The 27,235-nt window shown below is 37.2% G+C and overlaps 3 protein-coding genes across 23 annotated transcripts in view; 2 read left to right on the forward strand and 1 right to left on the reverse strand.

Moving 5' to 3' along the window:
- Positions 1-1,479, forward strand: part of LOC137248951 (gamma-tubulin complex component 6-like) — an 83,953-nt gene extending 82,474 nt beyond the window's left edge. The window contains exons 10-11 of the mRNA XM_067779953.1: positions 379-916; positions 985-1,479. Coding sequence (XP_067636054.1) covers positions 379-916; positions 985-1,207 — 761 coding nt within the window. The 3' untranslated portion in view covers positions 1,208-1,479. The remainder of the gene's footprint in view (positions 1-378; positions 917-984) is intronic.
- A 2,838-nt stretch (positions 1,480-4,317) lies between these two features.
- The window catches only part of Hers (Histone gene-specific Epigenetic Repressor in late S phase), a 545,891-nt gene continuing 522,973 nt past the window's right edge, over positions 4,318-27,235 (forward strand). The window contains exons 1-2 of one of the 21 annotated variants that reach the window (XM_067779957.1): positions 4,318-5,249; positions 13,571-14,282. The gene's annotated coding sequence lies outside the window, so the exon portion shown is untranslated. Of the gene's footprint in view, positions 5,250-5,545; positions 5,677-13,542; positions 14,283-27,235 lie in introns of those variants that run through there. The other 20 variants (XM_067779958.1, XM_067779961.1, XM_067779956.1 and 17 more) reach the window with 20 other exon arrangements.
- Positions 19,313-21,126, reverse strand: LOC137247604 (putative nuclease HARBI1). Its single transcript, XM_067778580.1, has 5 exons — positions 20,788-21,126; positions 20,414-20,733; positions 20,248-20,351; positions 20,043-20,190; positions 19,313-19,980 (listed from the first exon to the last, which is right to left on the reverse strand). Exons 1-5 carry the CDS (start codon positions 20,943-20,945, stop codon positions 19,601-19,603), a joined length of 1,110 nt encoding a protein of 369 aa, XP_067634681.1. The 5' UTR covers positions 20,946-21,126; the 3' UTR covers positions 19,313-19,600.

Consider the following 27,235-nt stretch of genomic DNA (forward strand, 5'->3'; position numbering starts at 1 on the left):
GAATGAATAAGTTAACATGCTCAATGAGTACATTTTGATATGGCATCTCCATTATTTACTAATGACATTTTTACGTGAATCGATTTACTAGTCGAGTTTTTGACGTTGAACGATGAATTTTGAATTGGTTTAGGTTTCGTATGTTCATGGATTTACGAAAGTGCACGATTCCTTGGTGTCCGTTGGGGTAAACTGATTGTTTCCTATTTCTACTCCTAATATTTTTCGAAAAATCGCAAGGAAACAACACAGTTAACGGATGTCAATTCGATTTGGGAGCAAAATGGCTGCAATTGTCAAAAAATGTGTCAGTCGAGCAAACCTCTTGTGATTGAATCATGATGATGTTCTGTATTAATAGATTTTCAAAACTTGCAGGCAACGATAAAAACGCTGAAAATCTCTCATTCACCATCAGCGATGTACCTTTGAAATTTGATCTCAGCAATCCGGGCGTATTAAATGTACTCAGCTTGAGTTATCGCATCGAATGGCCTCTAAATCTTATACTTAATCCTGAGACACTCGAACAATATGGCAACATTTTCAAATATCTCATTAAAGTGCGCCGAATTAGTTGGGTTCTAGAGCGCGCTTATCAAATCCTTAAGGAGGCTGTGAAAAAACTAGGCAAAGCCATACTCAAATCACCACAGTATCGCCATATTCAACTGATGCGTCATAAATTCTATCATTTTGTACATGCGCTACAAAATCACATCACAGCAAATGCATTGCAAGCATCATGGAAGACCTTCAAAGATGATTTATTACAAGCGAAATCAATTGAAGATATTTATCGCAAGCATACCACGTATGTGAAACGGATACTCTTTCTTTGCATGCTAAATCGCCATAGCGCAGAATTTTATAATACTATTGAAAATATATTTAAAATATCGTTACGGTTTTACAAGTAAGTTAGCAGTACAAATGTTAATAATTTTTCTTGTATAATTTACACATTTCTTTTATTTCTCAAAGCAATCTTAAGTCACGCGAATTCAAGAAACGCAGCGGCGATGAGCATTTCACACATTCACGCTACGAAAAACTATCCAATGATGAACAAGAATTTGATAAATTTATCAAATTTACAATTTATTTAGGTAACAAAATTGTACGTCATGGTTATCAGGAGGAGATTGGCCAATTGATTGCCTTAATTAATTTTAATCAGTACTACAGCGCGAGCACAATCGCTTAGGCTTCATACAAAGAAAAATATTAAATAGTACAAAATGTTTATTTTAAATGTCTCAAATGTAAATGAATTTACTTTTTAAAAACTCGAATTTTTAATGTTACTATGCATGTATATATTATTGTCTATACAATATGTTTGTATGTATATGTATGCATGTATCTAATTTTACTATTCATTAATATAAATGCGTTGAATTATTTTATAATAACTAAAATTGCTTTGTGTTGAGTTAAAAATGCTTTTTGATGGAATAAAATAGAATAACAAAACTATTTAAATTGCGCCTTGGTCTCAAGAAGCGATTGTGTCGAATATAATTTGGGTGGATTAAGGGTTCTGTAACACAACCCTTTCACAAAGTTGCCAGCGCTATTCAAAGCTTTCCAAACCCTATTGCCGATCCCACCTACCCGTGGGACGTCCTCTTTATATAAGCAGTACCTGGGCGACCGAGCTTTGCTCGGCAATCTTCGAGTATGCCGCATAACATACTTTGTTCTACATGTCATTAGTAGAGTACTATTTCGTCAACTACCCCAACTCTAAATGGCAACCCCACTCAAAAATGTACCTATTGTAATGCGGAGTGAAATACCTCTCGTTTGATACCCATATCGGCATACCTTATTTTTTTTTTTATTTCGAGCAGGTGGAAACCTTGTGAAACATTCTGAGTGGCAACACCTAGGTAGAAAGTTTTAGAAGGTGATACATTATCTCCGTGCCAAATTTCATTTAAATCGGTTGAGCCGTTCCCGAGATCGTTCGGCTATACAAAAATACAAATATACGAATATACAAATATACACGAATTGCTCGTTTAAAGTTATAAGATTCGAGGTTCTGGCGCCTCACGGAAGAAGAAGGTTGAATGGCTTAGAAGGTTCAACGTGGTCATATCAAATCGTTCCCGAGATGGTCGGGCTAGTACCTTAATGGTGAACGTACCGGATAAATATTCCGACCATCAACATCGACAAACTTTCCACAACTTTAGAAGAGTCTCCTAATCGCTAATAATGTGAAAGTTTCACTTTCTTGACATTTAGCTAACCTTCGAAAGACTCGGTATTCAACATTTTTGGTTTTCCAAGAAATGAGTTCTATAACTAGTATGAATGTGAGGGGACTGTAGTGTCAAGTGTGGTTTTTGTTATTGTAACGATAGTTTTAGGTGTTAGATACGTCGAGTAACATAAGTGTGCAGATGGCTTAATATATTTCTGAGACCTTAAGACTTTTTTCAGATCAATTAGCAGATTGATTAAAACTCCATAATGGTTTTCAAAAGCTGGGGGCAAGCATCTACCTTGTTAAGTGTTTACATATTTCAGGTACATATACTCAAATCAGAGGGTGGAGCCGTGTGTAGAAGTCCACGAAAGTTAGGAAAGCTTCTGACCGCCATTCACCTGGGAATGGCCAGAACGATTCTTTTGCATGCGGTTCAAGCAGCTACTTCCGACCGCTTGCGGCCAAGTATCCTCTGGGTAGCCACTAAACATCCTTTTAGAGGTGATCTAATATGAGAAGGCGACAACCTGGCTAGGCCACTCTGACATAATCGGTTTAAGGGCTAGCCGGGGGATCTCCTCTAAGTCTTTTTATACTTTATCCTTTGTAAGGGACGTAGATGCGGCAATCGCCGTATAGTCAATTGCTGCAAGAATATTCAGCGCCTGCTTGGAGTTGTATCTCATCAAAAAAGAACTGTTTCAAACTCTTTTTAAATATTACTGAGCTAACAACTAAGGCCCCTATTATGAGACAAATTCGATCTTCGACTGTGGTCGAAAGAGCTGATCGAACGAATTTTCATTCGGTATTACGACGCGCGTTCGATGAAGGCAAGCATTATTGTGAATTTCGACAAATTTAAAAGTTCACAATAGCACATTTCCAATACTCTGTCAAATAAAATAGAATAAATAAACAAAAGCAGAACTAGTTATTAAATGCAAATATTAAAAATAAAAGTATGACTACAACGGAATTGTGGTTTGATGATTCGTCAGATGAAGAGGAAAGCTTACTGGAGCTAGCCAGAAGTAGGAGACGGGTAAGATGGTTCAAATCCTTTGGAAGTGAATTCCACCACGTAAGTGTAGCTTTCTAAATAAGTTGTTAAATTGTTGAAATTATAAGTTTTGTTTATAGATTTATTCAAAATTTCAGACTGTCCAAAGAAGCGTTCATGGACTTGTTGTCCAGTACAGATGAACTGCTGCAGGAATGCACAAGAGCCGAGTCTATTCCTAATATTTTTTAATTTTGGCAACAGTTCTCCAACTGAGCGTTGGAAACGAAAATGCACTCGGACTTGCCCAGCCGACTGTGTCTGTGGTGCTATCAAAGGTGTTGAATGTCTTGGAAAATTTTATTTGTGAAAGATGAATAAAATTGAATTACGAGGAGGCTGAGCTGCATCAAGCAAAGTTGCATTTCTATAATGTGCAAGTTCCTTTGCTATATGGGGATTTTGTTCCATAATTGAAACCAGTCTTTCAAGCTGTTGCTTTGTACTCACGACCTTGGACCTATATAAAATTAATTCAAATAGTTTAAAATTACTAGTGGGTAGTAAAAAAGTAGAACATAAATACAAAAAACTTACATTTTAAACAATTCTTTTTCTATTCGATACAGCATCGACTACAAATTTCTATTCGCTTGAAAATTAGATACACAACGAAAATTTCGACAGAGATGAGTTGTCATAATACCAATTTCAAATTCGATTTTCGATGTTCGATAGCCAGCGAAGATCGAAGATCGAATAATGCTCATAATAGGGGCCTAATACTCAACGGCGCCAGTGTTGCCAAGTTAACGCGTTTATCAAATGAATGAAAATGTTTAACCAAAAGTACGTTGAACGTGCTGAAAAATTGTTTACGCACACATACTCAGCTCACGAACACCAATTGAAAATCAAAGGGGGAGAGCACTAGATGCCAGGGAATCAGTATAAACCAGAGCGGGTCAGTGCAACTATCATGCGCGCTGAGGGTGCATTGCAACTGTATTTGTATTATTTGCGCTCACACGACCACACATGCATCTCAATGGTGCGCTCCCACGTTTGGCATGCAAACAAAAAAATGTTTAGTATGAAATTGAAAATCTCATTGGTATGTTGTGTACGGACGGTTGGAATTTTACGAATTTTCCATTAAACGGCGCCCCCATACCGCACCGCTGCGGTTACATCCAAGCAAACACACAGCAAAGCATAGTCAGTGAAGCAACGAAGCAACGGGCCAATCAACCACCCACCCAAAGACGGAAGTTGAACGTTCTTAGTGTGTATGTACATATTTACTTGCGCGTCTTAAAGTTGCGGCTGCAACAGCTTGCGGCAGCAGCAACGAAAAGAACGATATTAATAACGGTAATCATTGTTTGTTAACAATGAAATGAAAAAAGTTTGCAAAAATCGCAAGCTAAATTTGTTGCATGGAAATGAAGTGAAAAATTAGCAAAATTGAAAAAAGTGCGAATTGTGCAAATGAAGCGGAGCGCGCTGAGTGGAGAGCGCGATGACTGGACAAGTTGTAATGTGTACAAAAAGCGTGCGCGCGGATGAAGATGGGCAAGAATTTCAGGCAACATTAAGACAACGAAATTATGAGAAAATTTTCAAAATTAAAAGAAGCCAAAAAGTGAAGTAAGTGGAAAGTTTGTGTATGAAGCAATAGCAAAGTGGTTGAGGAAAAAGCTTACATTGATGTGCCATAAATAAGTAGGCAAACGAAAAAAAAATTAAATGAAATACAACAACAATAAAAGGCAGTGAACGAGTGAAGAAGCCAAAGTGAAAAATTTCCAGTAAATTGTGTGACGTGCGGCAAAGGCAAGGGGGTGGAAAAAAGCGTTGTGTATGGACAAAGCTGTGTATAGAGTGTAGTAAATCGGGGTAAAGGGCGCACGAACGGCGCGAGTGCTGAACTTATTTTCACAGATACACACATACACGCTCACACACAAATCTACATGCTTGCGCTACGCTGTGAAATGTGAAACTTACAATACCCACATATATGTATATACATATAAATGAATAAACATCCCATAGTGCACATACATATATACACACATTCACATGAACATTTATGCAAGGCCGCGCTATAACAAACATGTTTGTACATACATAGATACGCGTTTAAGCACAAAAAAGCATACTTTCAATAGATTTACAAACATACATACACACAAACGCATTTTGGTACATACAACATACAAATTTGCCTACATACTCGTCATAATGAGCGCTCCCGCAGCGGCTGCTGCATGCCAGTCATGCAACCACATTAAAAAAAACATACCTAAATTGTATTGAAACAAATCTAAAAAATAAAAACATTTTGAGAAGACATGCGAACTATAAAAGTAGAAAAGTGGCTGGCTTGGGCTTAAGTGACTTGACTGACGACTTACTGACTGTTTGACTACTTGACTAGCGCAACTGTGTAAGTGTGTAGTAGTAAAAGCATGCGGCTACAAAAAAGCAATGAACTCCACTGAACAAAAAAATAGAAATAAAAAAAAGATAAACAAAAGAAACCAAAAAGCTTATTTGACAAAGAGCGCTTAAAACAAAAAGCAAGAAAATTTTTTTTATTGCTTCTACTTGAATAACATTAAGCCAAAATATACAACTTTTTTTGGCACAAAAATTAAATTTTTCACGTTATCTTGCTACTAAGCTCAAAAATAATTGTATGATAACATTTCTACTCTTTTTTTCGAAAATAATTGTTTGCTAGCTTGCAAATAGGACTCCAACAATTTCACAATTTATTACCCTCTAATGTACCCAGCAGACTTTGTCCCGCCCTAAAATCGGTTTGCCAACATTCAAAATATGAGCCTCGCTTCCCCTCTTCCCACTATGCCATTGTCGTCTACTTTATCCTCCATTTCCTTCTTATTATTGTCCATCACTTATTCCATTTATCTCCCTCACACTCCTACTCTTATTCTCACTCCCACTCCTACTCTCAAGCAAGCATTTCCACTCCAACTCTCACTCCCAGCACCATTGTCACTCCCACTCTCACTCCCGCTGCATCCCCCAATTTTGGAAAAAAGTCGACTACATATTCCAAAGATAATTGTTTACCCACAAATAGATACGCTTCATAAAAAGATAATGAATGGGAACCCTGACAGGAGTTTCAAACTCTGCTTAGAAAAGGTCATAGCTACCATGCTTCTAATTTTTTTTGAAATCGCTATGTAACAAGAATCCAGGGAAGGTCAATTGTGACGATACCCTCTAGTGAGCTCGTAATATCTGAAAGATGACATAAGAGTTGAATCCTTGTAGGAGAAACAGCCGACTTCGTTTTTGCCAAGAGCTGGCATCCCTGCAATATTCTTCAAAGTTCTTTGGGACTCTTTTTAGTATTACGACAGCAGCAACTAAACCCTTTTGACTGATATAAGGATGAGAAAGCAGAAAGAATTTCGTTGTAACCCAGGGCGGATAGGTCGGATTTGGAGAATCAGAAAAGTTCGGAAGGAAGGGGACAACTAGTACGAACAAAAAAAGGTTCGGTGAAAGGTACGAAGTAGAGACGGTAAGAGAACGCATAGAGTGAGGCTTAGTATAAACCCTCGAGGTGACAGATGCAGGCCGTGTGTAGTTTGCTGACGAGAACAATGCCACAAGACATTCTCGACACTGCATACGGTTTAAGGATATAGCGGTTTTGGGTGGTCAGGGGCCGAGAGCTAACTGTGAAATACGCAGTCCCAGCTCCACGACGCGGGTTAGCCGCATTGACAACATATATATATCTATGTCATATGAGCATAGATATTGCTGAAAGAGCAGACGATCTGGCAAATGAGGACACAATCCTCAGGAGTATTAGAACCGTTGTATTTACTGCAAAAGCTCGTAGGTGACAACAGATGCACGAAGTTAATCATAAAAAAGTTGATATAGAAGTATATTGCGATCGCGTCATATGCTTGCCAGGTTAGCTATCAGATTTAAAAGCAGTAAATAGGGTAGATCTCAGAAAACTTCTGACATTTGCCAAAAGGACAGAATTATATATATCCATTGTGTGGGTACCGAAGAAGATTTCATGATGAGCTATTTAGCTTCACGGAGACATAAAAATAGTTCAGCGGCTACATTGGCGTAAGTTATAAACATATCCGTTAAAGTGCGGTAAAAAAATGCAGTAAAAACGGGACTTATCATTTCTTCCCTTAAAACAAGGACATATCGATTCATACAATAAAACTGATTCCCTGTTTTATATTTGTTTTTTTCCATAAGAAGAAGACATACCAGATCATTCAATCAAAATTGGACACATCATGCTATTCAATTAAGGGGAGCGGGAATGGTGCGAGTGCGAGTAATATGAAGTTAAGTGCACCTTTGTTCATTCATAAGGGATTGACGGACTTCGTTACAATTTTGAGAGTGATGGAGCTGTACCGTATATTTATTTATATTCTTGGACCATTTTGGGACTTTTTCCGCACCGTTTTGTGAACATTTCAAGTTTATATAGGAACCAATACGATATATAATTTCGGGATCGCTTCCGGATTATTTTAAGCATTATTTGGGGGCAAGTTTAGGATTGTGACAAGATTTTTCAAAACCATTTGGGGACAGTTACAGGATCATTTAAAACTCATTTCGAGAGTTTTTCGGGACCAATTCGGAACAATTTCATGATCACTTTTGGATTATTTTAGGTATCATTTCGGGGAAATTTCAGAAACATTTTGAAAAAGTTTTTTAGCATTTTTTCGGGTACACTTCCAGACTATTTTTGGGATAATTTCGAGACTTTTTCAGGCCCAATTCGGCACAATTTCACCCAGAAATGATACTGTAACTGTCCTTCCCAGTAGAGTTTTACGCCGATCACTTTATCGGCGGCGGCGGCGTGGTCGGCGTAAGCCGGTGTTCTTACTTTAAAAAGGTAAATTTTTCTATGTAAAAAAATAATATTAAAAAGGTTTTTACCTCAAAATCAAGCAGATCGTTCAAAAATTTTCAGGAGTAGCTCCTTGCGGAGGGATTGTTCTTCGTTCACTTACTCCAGAGAAGCTTCGAACTTAACCCCGGTCTTTGGAATTGGTACTGCTGCGTCTGCTGAAAAGAAATAGAGATACATAAAATGGTCAAACTTTTATCTGTATATCTCGTGCAAAGCGTAGTTTCATCTGGGCTTAACTCCAAATAATCGTCGCGAACACAATTTCTTTAATTTCCTTGGCGGTCACGCACAAAGACGGCTTACGGTTGCTATTAATGGTCTATTAATGCACATGACTCTTGTGGCACAGGGCGGCTCCAGTTTTTTCGGCTGTTTTTAAGAGCTACAATTCCCGATGTGCGAACAGCAGCAATCCCGACCACCAGTCGCTACCACGCCTCCTGACCCTGACACCATATGCCGGTACAGAAGCCAAAGGACTGTGACTTCGAACTCATACCTTCCTCGACGTCACTTTCCTAGAAGCTCTAGGTGTAGCTCCGAAGACTTTGTAACTGATGTTTTTGTCGCGCTATGCTGCCGAGCTATACTATAGAAACAACTTGAAACGTTAGGGAGTGACTATTTGGCCAAGGATGCCGCCCTCGAAACCATAAGCAGTCTAAGTGGATGTCATTACGTAACTCATGGGTGAAAATCGTATAATCCTCGGCGCATCTACATAATTAAAATTTTACAAGGACCCTGGATAAATTTTTTTAAAATTTAGACCAAAGTTTGCAGACGTCTGTGTTCACAACATTTATTTCAATAGGTTGACCGCGTAGCTTCAGACTAGTTCGACTATCCATTACATTAGGGTAGTAGCACATACGGTCATTAGTTCGACTGTCTTGGGAAAGCTTTTGCTTCACCTGTTCTTGCGAACGACAAAGCCTCACCTGGTAAATATATGTGCCTACGTATTCACATTTGTAAAAGGAGCCGTAAAGTGTAGGTGATATTTAAACTTGGTTGATGGGCTATAATCAATGTGATTCGCTTCAAGGGACTAGATTTGGACAGGGCCGCCAACTTTAGGAAATGTCAAGCCGGGAGACTTGGGTGTTGAGGGATGAAAATCAAATAGACAACAGATGTTTGAATGTAAGCCCAAGTGATTTTTCAAACCCTCCTTATACCTACATATATCAACTTAAGTATGAGGTAAGAATCATTTCAAAGGAGTGTCTATGCCCCTAGAACCTACTAAAGGATTTTGCACCTCTGATTTCGCTTATTCTTTCAGCCAATCGGAATATACATTTTTTTTTAAAATCGGCACCTTTTTGGGTAATTTGCTTTTTTAACAACTTGAGGATAATTTGAAAACATTTTCGCTTTGGGTCATTTTATTTGAAATCATTGTTCATTATTAATTTTTTGAAAAAATATGCAAAGTGAGCATACAAATTTATTATCAAACTTTTCTTTTAGTGTTTTGTTTTAATAACTTGGTGAATTGGATGATGCAAAGTCCGTGTTAAGCTAACATCGAAAGCACCCGATTTTTAAAATAGCTTTTGAACAGTTAGAAAGAGTTAAATTTCGCAATTAGTTTCTTATAACTGGCAGTGATGCGCATCCGTTTATACCACTTTCGTCATATCCCACCAATCTCGACATGAACAATAAATGGCCTAAACAGTCCTAAACGAGTAGAAAATATAGTAACGCGACGGACGCCGCCGTCGCGCCGATATTTTTGACGTTCGCGGCGGCGTTTGTCGGCGGCGTATATTTCTATTTCCCAGTCCAGTGCAGCAGTCAAGGTGGGGAAAAAACAAAGCTTATCAATTATGTTCGCATAAAAATAGGCCCTATAGTAATTAAAAAAAAAAACACATAAAAAGATTAATAAAAGTGATTTCCACTGTTTAATTTGCCCAAAAATTTTGTATATAAAGAAAAAATTTAACTTGAAAAACTTGAGAAATAAAATTTTTTTGGCAAAAAATTTTTCTGTCAAAATCTCTTTAATCTCGAACTCTTCCATAACACTCCAATAAGAAATTTATAACCTTTTAAGCGTGTGAAAGAGAAATTCCTAAAAATGCGTGCGATTTGTAATTTTCTAAGCGCGCCCACTTTTTAATGAGTTTTTTGTACTTGATGCCCCGTCAACCGCAAGCCCCACTTGTACGCACAGCAGCACGCCGCACAAACGCATAAAAACGCTCATACGGCACGCGCATACAAACAAACATTCGCATATACACGCGCTGCATATGCAAAGCAGAGCGCTCAAGCAATTCACAAACACACACACATATACACTTGCACCTCCAATAAGTGTGGTGTCGTTCTCCACTGCTTAAGTGCTTTTTAAAATTTTTTTCTTCAAAATTTTATTTCCTTAACTATTTAAGATTGGATTTTTTTATTGCAGCCCATTTCATTCCTGTTTTTTTACGCTTCATACATTTTTTATGTGATTTCCTACACAATCATTTTTTTTATCGCTTCATACATACATTTCATCTGCTTCGCCAACATTTTTTCGTGTAATAGCGCTTGTTTCTGTGTATCTACAAGTTTTCTTGTTGTTCCCAAAAAAAAAAAAAAACACAGCAACAACAAAAAAAAAAAACTACTAAATTTCAGTCAACACATTGCAAATACAATAAATTACGGCACTGAGAGTCACAAAAAGTTAGTGAGCGCGCACTTTGCGTGTTGTACACACAGATACAGTGCATGTATACATCGTGCACTGGGTTGCGTGGATATCTGTGTGTCTATCTGAAAGGGTGGGTGGGCGCAAGGAAGCTAAACATTAGCAATGTATGAAATATCAATGCTTCCCAATTAGTTTACAAAGAAGTATTATTGAGAGACTTTCACAATAGCTCTCGCGCGCGCTCTATATCACCTATTTACACGGATAGCAGCATTACTAATTGCACACAGTTGTAAATTTAGTTAGTAGAGTGCCACTATAGCTGTCATTTAGCTGTCAAAAGTACTCTTTGCTATTCAGGTTTGTAAATAGTCAGTGTTGCCGTGTCTCGCTTTTGGTATTATGTATCTGAATTTTGTAGTGAAACTTTTTATCTCTTTGAGATTTACCGTTCGCTAGGCCAATTGCTTTGACCCAGCTTTTTCTTCATTCTATAGGGCATACTTTTTTTGAATTAATCCTTTAAATGAGCAGGATTCATAGCTTTTGTGAAGACTTCGAACAGCATATAATAAGGCAGATTAATTTTTGTTCAGAATCTTTTTTTACTAACCTGCCCCATGCTGACGCCTTATCTTGCGCCATCTGACACAGACTATAGTCTACTGATTTTGGCTGTGAAATTCCTTTTTTGACCTGTTGTACAATTTCTGCTATACTAGTATCGTCCTATTTGAGACGACGATGACGAATTAGCTTTCCCAGTCTGGCTCGTAAATTTATATTATAGGCGCACCCTTAAGTCTAATTAGGGGTGGAAACTGTGTGGTGCACACGAATGTGCATATTTTTGACTTCCAAGTCAGCCTGATTTCCAGCAAGTACCGACTCATATATTTGTCCTTCTATGATATTCATGGTCAGCTTTTTGAGCGCCTCCTGTTCCTAGCTCAAACTTTTTGTGTATCATCTCGTACTTAAATGGATCAAACAAACTCCAATGAACAAAAGGCTTGTGTGGGAACTGAGCTATAAATTCCTACGCGTCGCAAGTGTGAGTAGATAGCACTGTCTAATATCTTGTGGAATATAATTTCTTAATAATATATCAAATGGTTACTCACACTACATCGTTGTTTGTCTTATAACGCGTTTTATGTAATCCATGCAACGTCTGCCTAGAAATTCGTTGCAGAATCACTGCTGGAAAAAGTTCTACTTTGGATTGAGTAGATGAAGCAACCCACACTCTATACGTCTTTTATCATTCCTGCTCTGATATATGGTTCGAAACAGTGTATAAAGAAGACAATATGACTTTGATAGTATTAAAAATGAAGAAAAACTTGGGAATCGAGGTGTTCGCAATTGATGTCAAGCTTAGCTAAGAAGAAGTGTTTTGCTACGTTTAAGCCTAGGCGATTGAGAGTCAATTAATTATGATAAAAAGTGAAAGTGGAGCATCAAATTTGTTCGACAATTTTTCATCTTAAAGTTTTTTTTGATTGTTCCTCTTGATTGTTTGTTAGGACACAATCAGTCTAGGTGAGGTTTTTATTGACCGGCTAGCTCAACTTTCGACTACTAGGCAGACTACCGCGGGAATAATTTTTTTACACCACGAACCTTCGATTCTGTGAATTTTAGTCGCTTCTTGCGACACATTTATATTTCTTTCATATCAAATTAAAAAAAAAACTAAATATTTAAAAAAACTTTGTATTGTAATTGCTTTTGGCGACCAGAGTTGGGCAAAATTTATTCGAATAACAAATAAAAGAGAAATAATTTTTTTGCAGGCTATTTACGATTACAGATAATTTTTTTTTTTTTTTTATTCAAAGAAATTTCTTTTTAGTGACGAATAAATTATTTTTTTGTTATTCGAATAATAAATACGAAAAAACATTTGTTTTGTCGCAGTTAACACACAAAATAGTTTAGTTTGCCTCATATTTAAATGAGTAAACAGTTTTTGAAAAAAAAAAATTTTTATCGGAAAATTTTTTAAAAATAAATTGTCTATCAAAAATTTATTCTTGTTCATGAATAAATTACCCCCGAATACTTTTCTTAGAAAATATTTTTATTCGAATATTTATACAAATACAAATTTCTTCGAATAATGCCCAACTCTGTTGAAGACAAAAGTTGACTTCCTGCCCGAAAGTGTACTTCCTAATAAGATGCATTGCGTCCCGCAAATGAACAGTTTTCATGCCATTTTTGATAAACTTACATAGTAGGATAGTAGGTCTAATAGGTCTGCCTCAAGTTTGGTAGTGAGAACTTCGTATGACGTTTTTAGATGCAACACTGATTTCTCTACATACTAACACACACATAACAGGCACACATGCACCACTAACATTCAATCGTGCTCCATTCGCTCAAGAGAAAACATTGAAGATTTTCACTCTGCTCTTTCTACATCAACCCACACACACAACAAAGAATTTTTTAGATTTTTGGCTCTCAACAGCGAGTGCATCATCCTCATTTGTTTATTTACCATCTTTGCAGCATTGCCAGCTTGAATCATTTTTAAGTTATTTCCCTACATGTATAGGTAAAGGCGCATGTGTAGTTGTGTATGTGTGTGTGTGTACGCGCGTGTTCACATCCAACTCGATAACGTCGTTTAATTACCTACACACATATACATATGTATGTATGCATATAAAATAATAAAACTGTATTAGTTAAATGTGTTTTATTGAATTTGTTTAGTTTAATTATGAACCGCTTAATAAATAATCACAGAGTAATCGTAGGCGGCAAATTGAAAAATATCACACAACAACAACAACAACAATAAAAGCAAACAGTGACAAATTGCAGTTTAGTAAACAAATTTCAATGTGAATGTCAAGCATGAAATTGCATTTCTTAAGCATTTATTTACTCAACGACCAATTAAAAACATAAAAAAAAATTTTTAAAGCGGAAAGTGTTGAATTGCAAGTTATGTACGTATGTATGTGCGCATTTCAAAAAGTGGCAATACGAAAACTTGCTGGTAAAATGTGAATCTTTGAAAGGCCACATAAAAGAAAAATTTACAAATATAATTAGTGGCCGCAAAAAAATTTCAAAGATTTAAAAAATAATAATATTAAAAATTAATGTTAAAAAAAATTGTGAAGAAAAGTGAAAAAAAAATAAAAATTAAGAAACAAATCTTCTGAGCGAAATTTAAAAAAAAGTTTTGAAATCAAAAAAAGGGAATTTTTATGTAAAAAATTTTCAAAAATCAAAATTACAAAAATTTAATTAAAAAGTTAAATAATATGAAATTTAATTTAATATTCATGCTGGAGCTCACAAAAAGCGCACAGTTGGAATTCAACTACTCAGTTTAGTTTGAATTTGCACACACCAACAACAAATGTCTTTTGGATTAATAAAAACAAGCATCGATTAGCTGTTTGCACGCGCAAAAGTAAGTTGGCAATCAAACTAAATTAAAACTTTATAAAACCCCACGTTCCAATGGACATTGTTCCAGATCCCGATAATTGATATTAAAGTGCAACAATAAAATGAACCACATGGGATTACATTGTCTTCGCATTCGCATGTTACATTTTTATCGATATCTGGATAAGTGTTCATTGGAACGCGTGGAATGAATCCTTTGACTCAGACTTCGACTTGTTCGCCCTTTTGTTTAGCTTCAGATTCCACAAACTCTGCATGGCAAGAACAGTGGCGGGCAAACTAACAAAGCTTTAAAACCTCTGTGCTTGAGGGGCTTAAAAAGTTATTAGACGTGGGTGGAAGCGTCTGAAAGTAGGTCTAGAAACGCGTGTAACAAAGGTAGTTAGGTAAGAGGGCTAGCATTGAAGCAGCATGCCAAAAGATGATTGAAATAACCACTGCGAATACTAAGGTCCAGCCTTAATAGTCCAATCTGTCGTATGTATATCCTTCATAAATATGATGTGGTTAGTCCGCCTTGGTGTGATGGTAGCATTATCCGCCTGCCAAACCGAAGATACTGGGTTCAACTTCTGGACAAAGCACACTCAAAAAAAAAGTATCTCTATCATTTTAATATACGATGTGCAAAAATGAAACTATAAACGGTATCATTTTCGTGGTATCAATGCAACGATAAATATTATAAAAAGTATAATTAAAAGTATCAATTTTGTATCTTGACTATTGATTTGCCCATGGAAAATATTTGTTTCGCCCTTAAAATGTATCAAAATGATGCCTGTATAAATTTCCTAGTTTCATTATGATAACATTTAATACTAGATTGATTATAAAACGCATTATATTTGTATGTAGTCTATTAACTTGACAAATACAAGTATCAAACTAATATTTCGAAAATGTCAATAACATAAGATCACTAATGACGAAAAAAAGATAAGCAAAAATTGCACATTGATGCCTAGATGGCATCGCCTTGATGATAACTTTTTTTTGAGTGCAATATGAAAAATTTAGAAACAAGTTTTTTCAATAAGTAAAGAGTTTTTCTAAGCGAAGTCGCCTCTCTGCAATGATTTGGCAAGCATCCCGAGCGTATTCCTGCCATGAAAAGCTTCTTAGTAAAAACTCATCTGCCTTACAGATGCCATTCGGAGTCAGCATACAAAATATAAGTCCGTTCCGCCAAATGGGAGGAAGAATTAAAAGGGGTCACGACACAAATTGGAAGAGGAGCTCGATCTAAAATCTCTACGGAGGTTATCGCACCTTGCACTTGTTATTTATTTTTTGTTTAGTCCTCTTTTACATTATTCACTGCTTAAGTGTTTATATATAGTGCTTTTACGGTAGCTGTCGGTGGTTGTTTTAGGTAAGTCTTGTCTATCTTGTGTTGGTGCCTTTGGATCCGGGGGTGCAGTCCATAGCATAATTGTGCTCTCATTGCATATACAGGCCAGTACATCCCGAAGTGCCTGATCCATCAGAGAGCTGATTCTTGTTAGGCATCTGCCGCTTATTATGACTGAAACGGCATCTGATATGCAGTTTGACTGGTACTCCGATGAAGCACCTAAGCAATTGGTTGATAACCAGCGTCACAAATGCTGTGGACGCCCCTAAAACCCCACATTGCGGCGCTCCTCTGTTAACAGATTTTGTTGTTGCTTAGACCCCATTGCGACGTGATCACTCTGCAGCTTAACATCGATCCGATCCATTTTGTAAAGGCGGGATGCACTTTAATTGAGTTGAGACTATCCGTGTTTACTCGTTTCGAGATATTGTTGAAAGCGCCAGAATAACACCTAGAGCATATTCCTGGCGTTCCAGGGCTTTCTCTATATTTATGACCACCCTATACAATGCAGTATCGATTGACATGCCTTTGGTGTTAGTATGTGGTGCAGCCCTCTTCATCCTCATATTTGATTTTATATACACATCTTTTTTTTTTTTTTTATTTAGATGTCCAATTATGGGACTGTAGTATTTCGGATGCAAATGACTGATTTTTTCCGCTTTCGGTATGAAGACTACTCGAAGAATATCTCATCTGGACACGGCGATTTGAACTTGACAAAAGACTTTGGTATTTGTCATCAATCCTGGTACCTCTCGCTTCGTATTAGGAGTATAGACGTTTTTACATCATCTCCTGATGGGAAGTGTGTGTTAAATTGTGCCTCATGGGACTCTTCACTACTCTGTGACCATTCCCCGCCGATGGATACACTTTCCTCTGTCTCGCCGTTTCGCTGGAGTATTCTATGTTCGCACAGAAATTTGTCCATGAAACCCTCTTCGACTTGTTGATTTCAGGTTTAAAGATCCACAACAGATCTCTATATTCGTCCCAGCACTCCTCGTTTTCGGCAACTTCAGCCAACTTAAAGATCTCTTTTACCTGCCCTGTAAGAAGAATCAATTCCTTACTCCACCATGGTGGCTTTACTTTCCCTTTCAATCTTCTCAGAGTTGTTGCACTCCTCCAAGTCCTCAACGGTAGTAACCTATTTTAGCTGCCCAAGTCTTCCTGATACACATTTCTGAAATTTGTAAAGGTTTTCCCCTTCTCTATGCTGAAGCTGATGATGCATGGTCTGAGAAGGATGTCCTGTCAAGGACCCACTGTTCATACCCCGATATATAATGCTCAGAACTCAATGTGTTATCAATCATATTGCTTGACGTTGGCCCAACATATGTAGGAACGCTAGTCCTGTTAGCAACCTGTATACTACTCTGTAGTATATAACAAAAAAGGAACTCATCTCTACCGCTATATCGCCCCTGTTGTTGTTGTTGTTGTTGTAGCGATAAGGTTGCTCCCCGAAGGCTTTGGGGAGTGTTATCGATGTGATGGTCCTTTGCCGGATACAAATCCGGTACGCTCCGGTGCCATAGCACCATTAAGGTGCTATCCCGACCATCTCGGGAACGATTTATGTGGCCACATTAAACCTTCAGGCCATTCCCTCCCTCCCTACCTCCAAGTTCCATGAGGAGCTTGGGGTCGCCAGAGCCTCGTCTGTTAGTGAAACAGGATTCGCCGCGGATAGGTGAGGTTGACAATTGGGTTTGGAGAAGCTATATATTGCGCTGGCAACCTGAAAGGTTGCGCTACACAGCCCCTTGAATCTGGTATTTTAGTCGCATCTTACGACAGGCATACCTACCGCGGGTATATTCTGATCCCCTAACCCGCTGGGGTATATCGTCCCCTCCCCATACGCTGTGACAAGTCGTCCTCTGCGCCCTTCTTGAACTCTTCTGGTTAGGCTTAAGCATTATGGGCCATGTAGCGGGATGTTTGAATAAGGGACGGTTCTTCTATTTCTACCGTTGCTAAGTGTTCGGTGCTGAAGTTAGATAGAATGCACGTGTATAGGTTTTTTCTAACCGTGACTGCATCTCTTACCCTGCTGTTCGTCTTTGTATAATAAACGCTGAATACGCGAGCTCTGAGTCCAGAAACCTTTCCTCCAGATGAGGCCCATGGCGCCACATCAAACGAACCGTCATCAAGTGTCAAGAGGAGCTCGCTCGGCGCCACTTTACTGTGTTGAATATTTATCTGTCAGACTATAAACCCAATAAATCTAAATTTACTAACGTGCAAATGAACATAATAGTGAAAGAAGATACACCAATTGTTTCTCAAGGCAGCCGGTTCTATGTATCGGAGCGACTCGGGCTCTCATTTCAATGTAACACTGCTACAACAACAACAACAAGATACACCAATTTATTGTACTCCGCTAAGATTGCCGTTTAGTGAACGATGTGTTGTAGACGATCGAATTAATCTGCGTGAGGGTATATTAGAAGCATCGGAATCAGGGCCCGAATCGCCACATACGTGATCGTATAACTCGTCACGTAAAAACTTGTTTTTTGGATTATGACATACGTGATCGTACGATCCGTCACGTAAAATGTCACTTTTTGGGATTACTACATACGTGAACGTACTTTGTGGATCGTAAATCGGTATCGCGACAACCGTGAACGAGAGACAATTGCACTCGATCGTTCGTATTGTTATTCGATTACAAACCGGCAACCGAAAGCGAGTACAAATATATAAATATACAAAAATTTAATACAAATATAAGAGAAAATGTAAGTTATTTCTCAAAATATGTGTTTATATTATTGTTGGACTATATTTTATTATTTAAGGACGAATTTTAACAAGCTAAACCCAAACCAAAAGGAGTGCATGGCGCAATTTATGGCGGAACACCCGAACTTGGCGAAAAACAAATTTCCCAATTCCGCACAAGGTAGAGCAACGTCCAACAGACTGTGGGAGGAGCTTTCCAAGCGTTTAAATACTCACGGGCCACCAGTAAAAGACGCCAAAATGTGGAGGAAGGTATATATATATATATAAAGTGCAACCAAGATACTTACAAATGTTTGCTCGTAGGTTTTCGCAGATCAAAAATATCAGGCGAAGAAGAAGCTTTCCCACAACAAATTGTCCAAAAGACAAACTGGAGGAGGTCCTTATAATGAAATTCCCATCAGTGCAACTGAGGAATTGATTATAGAGGCAGCCGGACTTGCGGTCGCAGTGGACGGGAATAGTACCGTTCGCACTTTTGGCAATTCACCCGCTCATAGAAGCAGCACCGAAAATAGTGATAGTGAGAGCAACAGTGATAGTGGAACAAGCAGCGCATCAGCCAGCGCTTTACCTGGTCCATCTAGGTCGGTTACTACCCTTACACCGCGCGTAACCTCTCGGTGCAATACTCCACGGCGAGTAAGTAAGAGTGCCGAAAAATTGTCCCTGCTCCAACAAAATTTGAGTAGAGTGTCTGATTTTCAGCGCGATTTGGGGGAGAAGATTGACCGATTGGTGCAGGTGCAGGAGAGGTTGTTGCAAGTGCATGAAAGGATGCTGACCATTAAGGAGGAGAAGCATAAACTGCATCAAGAATCACATGCACTTGATTTACAAATCAAAAATTTAGAATTAGAGTCTCTAGCAATAAGTGTAAATAGAAAAAGTAGAAATTAAAATTTTATGTTAGCTTTAACAAGTTTGTATCTGAATTTTTTTAATTTTTTGATTTTAAGCAATTAAACGAATAGTCATTTCATTTATTTTATTTCTAATTTTAACATACATACTTAGCACTTAGTAAAAACAAAGTTTGTACCTGAATTTTTTTAATTTTTGTGATTTTAGCAATTAAGCGAATAGTGATTTCATTTATCTCTAATTTTAACATACATACTTAGCACTTAGTAGAAACAATTAAATGAATTCATTTGCTTTTACAAATCGTTTTTTCTTAATTTTTACGTGGAATTAATTAGAGAGTGTTTTATTTGGTCTCTTATTGTTTGACCAATTGTGGTAAGATGGTTGGCTTCGCCTGGGTCAACATCGCTGATTTGGTCTGATTCATATCTTCGTACGTTGTAATCAATTTTGAACTGTATGCAGATATTATGTAAAGCTGCACACACATTGGCAAATCGTGCCACTTTTGTAGGATGGTATCTACCCCTATTGCCATACCCTAATATTCTCCAACGTCCTTTAAAAATACCAATGGTACGTTCGATGATACATCTTGCTTTTGAGTGTACATCATTAAATGCGGATTCACTGGAGCCATCGGCGGGGTTTCGGTAAGGCGTTATGCACCACGGCTCTAGTGGATAGCCAGAATCACCTGTTGAAATGAAAATTGTCATTACAATAGTAATATTAACCAAAAAGCAAACACTGTCGTACCTAAAAGCCACGCATTGCTCCGCCTATTAATTTCAAACCTCTCTTGCAATACTCGTCGTTGATCTGAATGCCTCCAAACGAAGGAATCATGAGCCGCACCACCGTACTGACAGTTGATTGCCAAAATTTTATAGGTGTGATCGCACATCTGCCAAAATATTTATATAGTTAGTACAAAGAATAAAGAAAATGAGCAACAACTCACTATCATTGCGTTGATACTATGGTATCCTTTCCTAGTAAAGTACATATGCTCATCCACAGATGGTCTTTGCAAGCCGATGTGTGTGCCATCAATGCAACCGATGACTGTAAAAGTAGATATTCAATTAAAAAACTTATTTAATAAATGTAATTGAACGTTTGCCTACCTCCAGGTATTTTGTATTTATCCATAAACCATTGCTTGCATTCCGAAGTTTCGTTTAAATGAAATTGTATATTTTGTGGACACAACTTGTTCTCCATTTCGAGAATAACGTGGGATGTTATCTTTGACACAGTGCTCTGGCACATTCCAACCAAATAATCACTGCCGACACAATGCTGATACCCGCCACTTCCTAGAAGAGAAAGTGTGGCAGCTAGTTGTAGAACTGGAGGCACCGCTTTTGCATCCGACTGCTTCAAATTTAAGGCATGAAGTACAAACTGGAAAGCCTCTTTAGATAATCTAAATCGTTTCAAGAATCTGCAGAACACACATTTTTGTATACTTGTAAAACTTTATTTGCCACATACTTACGCAGTTTGTGGTAAAGCTAAAGGATCACTTTTATCTCTAAGTAGCCTCCGTGCTACTGTTTCATCTTCCTCACTATCGCTTGAACTTATATAGAAAAGTAAGTGCACATCCATTTTAAAATTTCGTTTGTTTATTAAAATTTTTAAATATTTTGACATTTCCACATCTATTGTGACATAAAAATAAAATCCACAGTGATGTGGACCTTAAAATCTATTGTGAACTAAGAATGAATTACGATACGATAGCTTTCGTATGTGGTAATGCCAATCGACCCATACGTCTGACGTATCACGTAATTGTCTTTCGTATAGTTTTCGATCCGTGATCGTATGTGGCGATTCGGGCCAAGATTTTAATAGTCCGGTTGTTCTAGTCAAAAAACGTGATGGTACATCTGCACTGTGTATAGATTACCGACGACTAATCATGTAATCATGAGAGACAGATTTCCGCTTTCTCTCATAGAAGATCAATTAGATAGGCTACAAAACGCGAAGACTTATAGCACAGTAGATTTGAAAAATGATTGAAGGTGCCGTTTGGGCTTGCGAGTTTCCCAAGTGTTTTTCAGAGATATATCAATGCAATTTTGCGTGATTTAATGCGAAGAGGTATTGCGTTGTCGTACATAGATGACATCATAATACCAGCTAGTGATGAAAAAGAGGCTTTGAAAAATTTGGACGAAGTGCTAAGCGTATGTAATGATTGCGGACTGCAAATAAATTTTAAGAAGTGTCATTTTTCAAAAAAGAAGGTAGAATTCCTTGGACAATCAACAAATTACTCCTTCCTAAAATCGAAGCCGTGCTAAAATACAAATTCCCAAAATCTTAAGCAGTTAGAAAGCCTCTAGGGTTAGCTAGTTACATCAAAAAATGTATAAGAAACTTTTCGGTGATAGCAAAACCACTCAGTGATTTGCGAAAACAAAATAGAAAATTTGTGATGGAAAAAGAACAAATTGAATCGTTCGAGACATTGAAAGAGATTTTAAGCCAAAAAACAGTTTTAAACATATTTAATCAACTTTATGAAACAGAAGTGCACACAGATGCATCCGTAGATGGTTTCGGTGCCATAATTTTACAAAAATCGTCCGAAAATCCGGAATATCATTGCAAATTGTGTACAGTGTGTTCTAAGCAGACGCAAACAAAGTAAACGAGAAGGTGAACTTCATCCCTTGAACAAAGGAGCAAGCAAAAGAACACATACTTAAAGTACAAGATGAAAACCGAAAGTCGTACAATCTTCGTCAAAAGCCATCAACCCGATACAAGGAGGGTGAGCTCGTGGCAATCAAGCGAACATAGTTCGTTGGAGGGCTAAAGCTAAAACCAAAGTTTTTGGGTCCTATTGCGTGACTGAAGTAAAGTCTAATAACACATACGATGTTTCTCGAATCATTGAAGGTGAAGGGTCTAGACAAACGACAACATGCGCAGAATATATGAAGCCATGGCCAAAGAATGGCATAATCAACGACACATTAGAGGCGAATGCTTAGCAGGATGGCCGTGTTGTGGGATAGCAATCCTTCAAACCAGCGAGTAGACACACAAACTCGTATCATCACACACGAATGACAGCAGGCAGTTGAAAGAAGGCAATTGAGGCGACAAGTTGAAAGTTTTTAACTCATCACAGACGCGACGTGCGCGAGAAGCTAAATATTTTGAAATAAATCATTTAATACGTTTTCTTTATATTCAAATTTAATCAATATTTAATAACTTTTCATATAATTAAATAAATATACATAATTTGTATAACAAGAAAATGTGCGCAATGACTTTTTAATTCACGAAGTATTTTGATTGAAACAGTTTACCCTCTCTTTGCTATTTATTTAGAAGTATTACAAACTTTTATGACAGCATTTCATTTATAATAACACTTATAAACATCCTGTATTTTCTTTTATATATAATAGAGCAGGACTGTGATCAGATAAATTTGTATATAAATTTGTCGAAAGACCCAAATAAGATTCTGCCACAGCACAAAGATCTCCGTCCACAACGCCTGGTGCACCAGCATCTACTTTACGTGTTGAAGCAAATCCACAAAACGTTGTTCTTTTAAAACTTTTACTTTTCCCATGGAAATAACGATCACAATAGCTCCTTTCTGCTATAGTTTCGTCAGTAGAAAGGATTTTATAACTAACTCCAGTTGGTGAATACCATCCACTAACATGTATTTGCATGCCCGGTTTTAATATAGTTCTGCAAAGTCTTATTGTTCCTACTGTAGAAACTTGTTTAAAGGGGGGGTTCACATTAATTATACCTATATCCATATCGTTGCTTCCCTTGACGGTTTTATGAATAAAATAACTCGCATTGCGAACTTGCCGTTGCCCCCTTTGAAACATACTGTTTGCACCAGCTTTAACTACGATCCTTTTCGGTTCTCTTCCCCTCACGCATTCTAAACCTGTAACCACGAATTGCCAAGTGATCAATGAGCCAAGGCAAATATATTTTTTGTCTTGAAATATTGCCACCACGTATGATTTATTCTTTATATTCACAGAATTGCTACCTCTAATGCGAAATTCCGCATTCGTGTAAGTCAAAGGGAAGCTAAGCGCGACCAACAGAAGCAGAAAATAATTTCTTAAACTCATTTTAAATTATAACTTTTTAAGACACTTGTTAGATATTGAGTAAATCAAGATAAGTTTTGTAGACGCTATTTATACATTATTGGATTGTGTGCATAAGAAATAAGTAGAAACTTCTACATTTCAGGAAATAGGCACAAAGCAAATATTTGGCTGTTTTGAAAAGAACATTTCCTTGTTATTTCTTTTAATATTTGCACATTTTAATTGTGCTGTTGAATTGAGAAAGGCCATGTGATATATTGTTTATATTTTTAATGAATAAACACAGAAAAGTAAAAAGGGTGCACTAATTAGTTTTATCTGTTTCCAAACTTCTAATATGTCTATTTTATACCGCCACAAAACCAGAGTTGGGAGCAGTGCACCAAGTTTTGAGCAGCACCATTACTCGAAGTTAGGTGGGCTGACATAATTGATTGTGGACTTAAAAGTCTTTTCATCCTTCCCATATTCGTAAAATTTAGTGATTTCTATAGCAATTTCACACAGAGAGTTAATGAAATAAATATCCAAGTTTTCTACATTAAATCCCTTAACAAACCCAAAGTTCCATACAAAATACAAATTCTTTATCATCTCATTATTGCCTTATTGAATGCCTAATGGAGACAAAAATCCAGACGGTTTCGCTTGGTGTTTCGGATTTTATTTTCAATGGTTACAAACAGAGCTGCTCAACCTCTATATACTTATAGCACATTTGTTTTTGTTTTGCCCTGAATCATAGGCACAGTTGCAAATTTACACTTCAAATAAAAATAAAAAAATTTTAAAGCACTCCCATACACGGTTGCCACTTTGGACCATTTGGACCAAAAATGGTGCTTTACAACTCCATTTGATCCGCTGGTCCCTTTTTTCAATTGTGGTCTTTTTTAGTCTGCAATCAAAAATGTTCAACACTGCGCACAAAATTTTCCACACCTTCATTAACACTTATATAATTTACAATTTACCTCAAGGGATTTCATAAAAAACAAGTAAGGAAGGCTAAGTTCGGATGTAACCGAACATTACATACTCAGCTGAGAGCTTTGGAGACAAAATAAGGGAAAATCACCATGTAGGAAAGTGAGCCTAGGGTAACCCTGGAATGTGTTTGTATGACATGTGTATCAAATGAAAGGTGTTAATAATTATTTAAAACGTACTGGGCCTTAGTTATATAGGTGTACGCCTTTTCGAGATATCGCAATAAGGGTGGACCAGGGGTGACTCTAGAATGTGTTTGTACGATATGGGTATCAAATGATAGGTGTTAATGAGTATTTTAAAAGGGCGTGGTGGTTGTTGTGTATGTGAAGGCGTTTTCGAGATATCGACCAAAATGTGGACCACGGTGACCCAGAACATATTCTGTCGGGTACCGCTAATTTATTTATAAATGTCATACCACGAACAGTATTCCTGCCAAGATTCCAAGGGATTTTGATTTCGCCCTGCAGAACTTTTTCATTTTCTTCTACTTAATATGGTAGGTGTCACACCTATTTTACAAAGTTTTTTCTAAAGTTATATTTTGCGTCAATAAATCAATCCAATTGCCATATTTCATCGCTTTTTTCATATTTGGTACAGAATTATGGCATTTTTTTTTTAAGTTTTCGTAATTTTCGATATCGAAAAGTGGGCGTGGTCAGTGTCGGATTTCGGCCATTTTTTATACCAATATAAAGTGAGTTCAGATAAGTACGTGAACTAAGTTTAGTAAAGATATATCGTGTTTTGCTCAAGTTATCGTGTTAACGGCCATGCGGAAGGACAGACGGTGGACTGCGTATAAAAACTGGGCGTGGCTTCAACCGATTTCGCCCAATTTCACTGAAAACAGTTATCGTCATAGAATCTATGCACCTACCAAATTTCACAAGGATTGGTCAATTTTTGTTCGACTTATGACCTTAAAAGTATTCTAGACGAATTAAATGAAAAAGGGCGGAGCCACGCTCATTTTGAAATTTTGTTTTATTTTTGTATTTTGTTGCACCATATCATTACTGGGGTTGAATGTTGACATAATTTACTTATATACTGTAAAGATTTGAAATTTTTTGTTAAAATTTGGCTTTAAAAGTTTTTTTTTAAAAGTGGGCGTCTTCGTCATCCGATTTTGCTAATTTTTATTTAGCATACATATAGTAATAGGAGTAACGTGCCTGCCAAACTTCATCATGATATCTTCAACGACTGCGAAATTACAGCTTGCAAAACTTTTAAATTACCTTCTTTTAAAAGTGGGCGGTGCCACGCCCATTGTCCACAAGTTTGCTAATTTTCTATTTTGCGTCATAAGGTCAACGCACCTACCAAGTTTTATCGCTTTATCCGTCTTTGGTAATGAATTATCGCACTTTTTCGGTTTTTCGAAATTTTCGATATCGAAAAAGTGGGCGTGGTTGTAGTCCGATTTCGTTCATTTTAAATAGCGATCTCAGATGAGCGCCCAGGAACCTACATACCAAATTTCATCAAGATACCTCAAAATTTACTCAAGTTATCGTGTTTACAGACGGACGGACAGACGGACCGACGGACATGGCTAAATGAATTTCTTTTTTCGCCCAGATCATTTTGATATATAGAAGTCTATATCTATCTCGATTAGTTTATGCCGTTACGGATTACCGTTATGCGAACAAAGTTAATATACTCGGTGAGCTCTGCTCAGCTGAGTATAAAAATTGCTGGCGCCAAAATGTAGCAGAACAATGGCACTTAACCTAGCAGATAGTTTAGAAAAGTGTTGCATCTTGAAGAAAACCAATTTTCGTTAATTGTTGATGAAATAAGCGGTCAATCAGAAAATCTTGTTTTGGTAGCTAGATATTTCGATCGGTTATCAAACACTTTTCGTGACAGAGTTTTGTCACTGTTTGAGGTTCAAAAAAAGTTGACGAAGTTGTCCACTGATGAAGACAATCTTGTATTGAAAACTAAGTCAAAGGATGAGACTAACTTGTTTTACATTAGTATTTTTATTTATTTTATTTACTTATTTACAGTCTATGGTGTTTCAGGCCTTACATACTATATAACAGATTTTAGCTTTGCTTAATGATAAACTAAGATAATTACAAACTACCTGTGTTGTAATGAATGGTAATAAAATTACAGATTACACAGATCACATATCACTGAGTATTGATTTAAAAGTGTGTTTTGACAAAGAAAAATCGATGGTTAAAGAATTTGAGATTAGATTAAAATCGGTCATGCCTCTAAACAAAGGTGCATTAGAGGCATAGAGGGTCCTGGCATTGTCCGTATAAAAGATAACTCTGTTATGAAGCGGCCTGCTCGGCACTTACCAATGTTTTATGTTCAAGTTATGCATGCAAACCTATCGATAGGTAATGAGAGTTTGTGAAACAAGATATCGACATGCCAAACAAAAAGTGGCCCCTAAAAAATTTTTTACAAAGAAATCCTATATAAAAATTTTGAAAGTGTTACTTTTCGCTTGGGATATCGATTTTAAAATTTTTCTCACACAGCACTAAACAAATTGATGCGTTTTAGGAATAATCATCATATATATAACTAGCAGACCCGGCATACGTTATTCTGCCCTAAATTTGGTCTATATGCATACATTTTAATAAGCTTTTTCCGTCTAACTCTGCCCTACCCCTCTACACTTTTTCCTAATCTTTTTATTCACTCCTCCCTCCGTCTTTTTTCGCTTCATCTATCTCCATCTTCGTCTCATTCTACCTCTTTCTCATTCTCCTTCTCTCTTTTCTCTTCTCTTAATTTTTTCTCATTCTTCTTCATCTCTTCATCTCATGCCAGTCCCAGAGGGTGGTATGT

The sequence above is a fragment of the Eurosta solidaginis genome, chromosome 4, assembly GCF_040869045.1.
Source record: "Eurosta solidaginis isolate ZX-2024a chromosome 4, ASM4086904v1, whole genome shotgun sequence".
NCBI lineage: Eukaryota > Metazoa > Arthropoda > Insecta > Diptera > Tephritidae > Eurosta > Eurosta solidaginis.